Below are 6,587 nucleotides of genomic sequence, written 5' to 3'. Positions count from 1 at the left end.
TATGGCAGCCTCGTCGCGAGCTCCCCCAAGCAACAGCTTTTTTCTGTGTTTAATTTTACTTTTCCTTCATTTTTTCGCGAGTAGCACATGTCTCCTTGTGTACGACCGACAAACCTTACTGGACATAAAAGACGGTCTTTCTTATAACTTTCCGTAGTTCAAGTTTTGCAACACGGACGCTCCGTTTGCAGACCCCCCATTCATCTCACCTGAGACGCCTTTGTTCTCTGGCCCTGGAGGCCGCAAACGCCGACGCAGAGGGAGAAGATCTGGCGTTCTGGTTCGACTGAGACGGCGCACTAACAGACCACCGTTACCCAGTTTATTACTGGCTAATGTGCAGTCTCTGGAGAACAAGCTGTGCGAGCTTCGGGCACGGATCTCATTCCAGCGAGATATGCGGGACTGCTGCGTGATCTGCCTCACAGAAACCTGGCTATCGGACAAGGTACCGGACTCCGCAATACAACTACCGGGGTTCTCCGTGCATCGCACGGACAGGTCACAGGATCTTACTGGGAAAAGCAGAGGCGGTGGTGTATGTTTCATGATCAACAACAGCTGGTGTGATTATGCGAACGTGCACCCGGTCAAATCCTTCTGCTCACCGGACCTGGAGTACCTGATGATTAAGTGCCGGCCATTCTGGCTACCGAGGGAATTTACAGCAGTGATTATTACGCCTGTTTACATTCCCCCACAAGCCGACACTGACCGAGCACTCAGGGAACTGTACAGCGCGATCAGCAGCGAGGAAACCGCACACCCAGAGGCAGCGTTTATCACAGCCGGAGACTTTAATAAGGGAAACCTGAAGAAAGTCTCACCCAAACTCCACCAACACATCCATTTTAACACTCATGGAGACCAGCTACTTGACCACTGCTACACCTCTTTCCGGGATGCGTACAAAGCCCTCCCCCACGCCCCATTCGGCCAATCAGATCACCGCTCCATCCTGCTCCTGCCCGCCTACAGGCAGAAGCTGAAACAGGAAGCTCCAACCCGGAGGGCGGTGCACTGTTGGACGGACCAATCAGAGTCTGCGCTGCGGGACTGTTTTGATCACGCGGACTGGGAAATGTTTCACGTGGCTGCTAGGGACATTGATGAGTACACAGACTCAGTCTGCGGATTTATCAGGAAATGCGTGGAAGATGTCGTCCCATCCAGAACAGTTAAATCCTTCCCAAATCAAAAACCCTGGATTAACGGAGATGTTCGCACGGCACGGAGCACCGCCTTTGCCTCCGCGAACACATCGGACTACAAACACGCACATTACCAACTCCGGAAGACGATCAAAGCAGCCAAACGTGAGTACAGGGACAGGGTGGAGCAACAGTTTGACAACTCTCGGAGTATGTGGCAGGGACTAAACACGATCACAGACTTTAGAGGGAAAACCAGCACACCGCAGACCACGGCCTCTCTGTGTGAGGATCTAAACGTATTCTACGCTAGATTCGACACAGCGAACACCATGAGACCGGACAGTGTGCGCACCACGGATGACATCAGTGCGCACACTGTGTCTGAGGAGGATGTGCGGAAGTGCTTCAGGAAGGTGAATGCACGCAAAGCTACAGGTCCGGACGGGATTCCCGGCCGCGTCCTCAAGTCATGCGCGGCTCAGCTGGCTGGAGTGTTCACGCACATCTTCAACCTTTCCCTCTCTCTGTCTGTAGTCCCAGCCTGCTTCAAAATGGCCACCGTCGTCCCTGTACCCAAATCCTCCACCATCTCCTCACTGAACGACTGGCGACCTGTAGCCCTGACCCCCATCGTGAGCAAATGCTTCGAGAAGCTGGTCAGGGACTTCATCTGCTCTGCACTACCCGACTCACTAGACCCTCTACAGTTCGCGTACCGCCACAACCGGTCCACTGATGATGCCATAGCCCTGACACTACACACTGCCCTGTCACACCTGGAGAAGAGAGACACGTATGTGAGGATGCTGTTTGTAGATTACAGCTCAGCATTCAATACCATCGTTCCCTCGAAGCTGGACAGGAAACTGCAGGATCTAGGACTGAGTAGCTCCCTCTGCAGCTGGATCCTTAGCTTCCTGTCTGACAGACGCCAAGTGGTCAGACTGGGCAGCATCACCTCATCCCCCATCACACTGAACACTGGTGCTCCACAGGGGTGTGTACTGAGCCCTCTCCTGTACTCACTCTACACCTACGACTGCACAGCCACTAACAACTCCAACATCATTGTGAAGTTTGCGGACGACACTACAGTGGTGGGTCTTATCACCAATGGTGATGAGACGGCTTACAGGGAGGAGGTCAGCGCCCTGACCCACTGGTGTCAAGACAACCATCTCACCCTCAACGTCGCAAAGACAAAGGAGTTGATAGTGGACTTCCGGAGGTGCAGAGAAGTACACACCCCCATCACCATCAACGGCGTTGCTGTGGAGAGAGTGAGCAGCTTCCGGTTCCTTTGTGTACATCTGGCTGAGGATCTTACGTGGTCAGTACACACAAACAAAACAGTGAAGAAGGCGCAGCAGCACCTCTTCTTTCTCAGGAGACTGAAAAGATTCGGCATGAGCCCCCACATCCTCAGGACCTTCTATCACTGTGCCATTGAGAGCATCCTCACTGGATGCATCACCACCTGGTATGGCAACAGCACCGCCTACAACTGCAAAGCTCTCCAGCGAGTAGTGCGGTGCTCTGAACGGATAATTGGAGGTGAGCTTCCCTCCCTCCAAGACATCTACAGGAAGCGCTGCCTGAGGAAAGCGGGGAGGATCATCAAGGACTCCAGTCACCCCAGCCATAAACTGTTCAGACTACTTCCATCAGGAAGGAGGTTCTGCAGCATCCGGTCCCGTACCAGCAGACTGAGAGACAGCTTCTTCCACCAGGCCATCAGACTGCTGAACACGTCATAGACACCTCAGCTTCACTACTGGAACTTTAACATTATGCACTCCATACTGTACAGTAATGCCACTGTTTTGCACATGTCTCAACTTTGTATATTTTTATATATTGTATTTATTGTTTACTCTATTTAATTTGTAAAATATGTGTACACACACACACACACGTAGAAAAATATTTAGTATACACATCCAAAAATGCATATACTATTATATATTGTACATATATTTATTAGTTTCAGATGTAGCCATTCTTGTATTTTGCTTGTTTACATTATTGTATTTTGCACAACTCTGTTGCTTGTGAAGCTCGCACACAAGAATTTCACTCACATGTGCTGTACCAATGTACCTGCACATGTGATGTGACAATAAAAGTGATTTGATTTGATTTGATTTACATTTTCTGAATTAGCCTTGTGATATAAGTGTACAATGAGCGAGACTACAGAGGCACCCGAAAAACTGGCTAAACTTTGAGCCACAGTAAACACGTCACTCTTGAGACTCAAACATTTTATGCTTGAAAAAAGGATATAAATATGAGTCTGTTACTTGAGAAACAAAAACCTATTTACTGTAAATGACAATAAATTGACCAATTTACATCTTAATGGAACGTGTTAGAGATATGGCATTATGACACCTCAAGTTCAAACGATAAGATGACCTGGATTAAACCTAAAACCAGAAGTGGAAATGCATTTTAGTTTACATCTGAAAAAATGTAAAAACAAGAAACAATAATAATAAATTTTCAAAAGGTAAAATATGTGTTAGCTGTCTTTAGATCTTTGATAGTCTAAAGGTCAAATTTAAGTAAACAATAATGCTTTTTACTGAGACTTGGTTGTCTTGGTGCATTTATAGTTAATGTTATGAGGCCTTCATTTGCTGTCATGTACAAGAGAATAATGTACATTTTTGAAATTTTATTTTGCTCTATTTTTATTTGGTGAACAAAAAACTCTTAATTTTGAAGTTCTTTTAAAATAAAATAAACCCAATATCCTGTTTCGTATTTTGGTGAGTTTAAATCCATATATGAGAGGATTCATAACTGGAGGGATGATGAGAAATTCAATAGTGATGAAGTTTTGGAGGCTTTGAGGTAAACGTGTAGAGCCAGATATCATGTACACTGGATCAAGAAAAAACAGGAAAGTCATCAAAGAGATCAGGTGGGGCACACAGGTCTGCGTAAACTTTAACCTGTCCTCTCTGGACCTCGCACATGTTTTAATAAGATATATGTAAATCCAAATTATAAAAAGCCAATGACACAGATAAACAATAAGTGTTACATTTGCACTGATGTTTTTTCTAAAGGTGTCAACATCAGGACAAGCAAGTTTAATTATTAACCAGTTTAGATACAAGACTCTCTGAATGTTTATATCACACAACTTGAGTCTTGATGTCAGCAGGACATTGATGGAGAAAAGGCAGAAAGGTGTTAGCCTGGAGAAACACACCAGCTGAGAGAGCCTCCTTCCTAGTTAAGGCGAGGAAGGAGTAGAAGAGAAGGGAGTTACTGTTAAAATACTTTTGTTTTTTTGTTTTTTTATTTTATGCTATGGGATTGAAAAACTTCAAAAAACAAAAGCACAATTTTATGCTTGATATGCTAAACAAAACTTTAATTTTTAAAGTAGTAAATACTACAGTATGTCAAGCAATGGGGATATATGATCAGATTTAAAAAATTCAGAATTATGGTGTCATTAATTAATGTACAGAGAGAAATTTACATATAAATTTAAAAACAAAAAAAAAAGCCAAATAAAAGTAGGTAACAGTTCAATTACTATTACTATTTTTCCAAAATAATAATAACAAAAACCCTATATAAAGACATAAATACTACTGAAAAAATACAACCTAATAACACTGATCCTTATATTTATACATGGAACGTGTTTATTGAAAAAAAGAAACATTAAGCATTGTTAACTGACCTTTGTGATAAACTGAGATGTAACACACAGGGATGCCTGCACTAACCAGCCCTTTACAACAGAATATTTCATACAATATTTTGTTTACTTTAAACCTAAAACACTTTGAAATAAACCTGTTTAATCAACTTGCACATATATCAGCTAATATACCTTGAACATTAAGACACAGCAAGGCAACAAAATGAAATATCAATTTGTGATGATTTCTGAATGGTATATAGATGAATTTTACAACAGTACTTAAAAACTCATGCAGAATCCTTTTTCCTTAGACAAGGCAAACATGACTAAATGTTTCTGAATCAAGTGCCTTCAGAAAGACTTGTATTTATATTGCTGCATCTGTTTTGAATATTTTTGAATTATTTTATATAAGGAAATCTAACCTTAATGGAAATCATTTCCCTTTCAAATAAATTAAACTCAAGATTCTGTTTCGTATTTTGCTGAGTTTAAATCCATATATGAGAGGATTCATAACTGGAGGGATGATGAGAAATTCAAGAGCGATGAAGTTTTTGAGGCTTTGGGGTAAATCTCTGGAGCCAAAGCGCAAGTACATCACATCAAAAGCCAGTACAGTGGCATTTATGATCACAGAAGTCAGATGGGGCACACAGGTCTGCGTAAACTTTACTCTGTCCTCTCTGGACCTCACACATGTTTTAATAATATATATGTAAGTCCAAATTATGAAAAGCCAATGAGACAGATAAATGACAAGTATCACATATGCACTGATGTTATTTGAAAAAGTGTCAGCTTCAGGACAAGCAAGTTGAACAATTAACCAGTTTAGACATAAGGCTCTCTGAATCTTTATACCACATAACTTGAGTCTTGCTGTAAGCAGGACATTAATGGCAAAAACACAGAAAGGTGTCAGCCAGGAGAAACACACCAGCTGTGAAAGCCTCCTCTTAGTCATGAAAGAGTGGTAGTGCAGAGGTCGACATATAGCCATATACCTGTCAAAGGCCATGACAGTTAAAATAGACAAATCACAGCAAGCAAATGAATACATGACAAAACCTTGTAAAAGGCACCCTTCATAGGAGATTCTGTGAGAAGACGACAGTAAATCTGAAAGGAATTTTGGGTAGAAACCTGTGGTTCCATAAAGTGCATTAATGCAAAGGCTACTCAGGAAAATGTACATAGGTTCATGGAGGCTTTCATCCAAGACAATGAGCAGCACAAGAGAAATATTGAAGAACAAAATCACACAGTAATACAGTAAAGTAACTGAGAAGAGGGGTACTGTGAAATTCATTATCTCATTAAATCCTGACAGAATGAAACTTCTTTCATTAGACTGATTATCCATGATCAGAGGGCACATCTACCTTTTTAAAATAACAACATAACAGAGCACTGAGCTGCTGCGTCTGTACCTGACTAATGTCTGCTGTCCCTCTTCACCTCCCATTAATTATAGAATAAAATAAAATACTATATACAGTACAATAAATAGAATAAAATATACAATAGGATAGAAATAGAATGCAAATGCTTTATACAACTGAGTAAAAATACAACTTTGTCAGAAAAAGAGTATTGCACTCAGAGTGTGTGAATGTGTGTGTTTGATCAGTTAAAGTCTTTGTTGTGGAGTCTGACAGCAGTGAGGAGGAAAGACCTGCGAAATCTCTCCGTCCCACACCGTGTGTGCCGCAGCCTGCCACTGAAGGAGCTGCTCAGTGCTGTCACAGTCTCCTGCATGG

The 6,587-nt window shown here is 42.5% G+C and overlaps 1 protein-coding gene across 1 annotated transcript; it reads right to left on the bottom strand.

Annotated features, from left to right (window-relative positions):
• Positions 1-5,260: 5,260 nt before the first annotated feature.
• On the bottom strand, positions 5,261-6,190 carry LOC143412911 (olfactory receptor 6F1-like). Its single transcript, XM_076874713.1, has one exon. It carries the CDS (start codon positions 6,188-6,190, stop codon positions 5,261-5,263), a length of 930 nt encoding a protein of 309 aa, XP_076730828.1.
• Between the last annotated feature and the right edge of the window lie 397 nt (positions 6,191-6,587).

Source organism: Maylandia zebra, linkage group LG16 (assembly GCF_041146795.1).
Source record: "Maylandia zebra isolate NMK-2024a linkage group LG16, Mzebra_GT3a, whole genome shotgun sequence".
Lineage (NCBI taxonomy): Eukaryota > Metazoa > Chordata > Actinopteri > Cichliformes > Cichlidae > Maylandia > Maylandia zebra.
This window is presented reverse-complemented; position numbering and strand designations above follow the sequence as displayed.

Excerpts from the sequence above, each read along its gene's own strand:
- LOC143412911 (XM_076874713.1), bottom strand. The coding sequence starts at position 6,190 with ATGGATAATCAGTCTAATGAAAGAAGTTTCATTCTGTCAGGATTTAAT.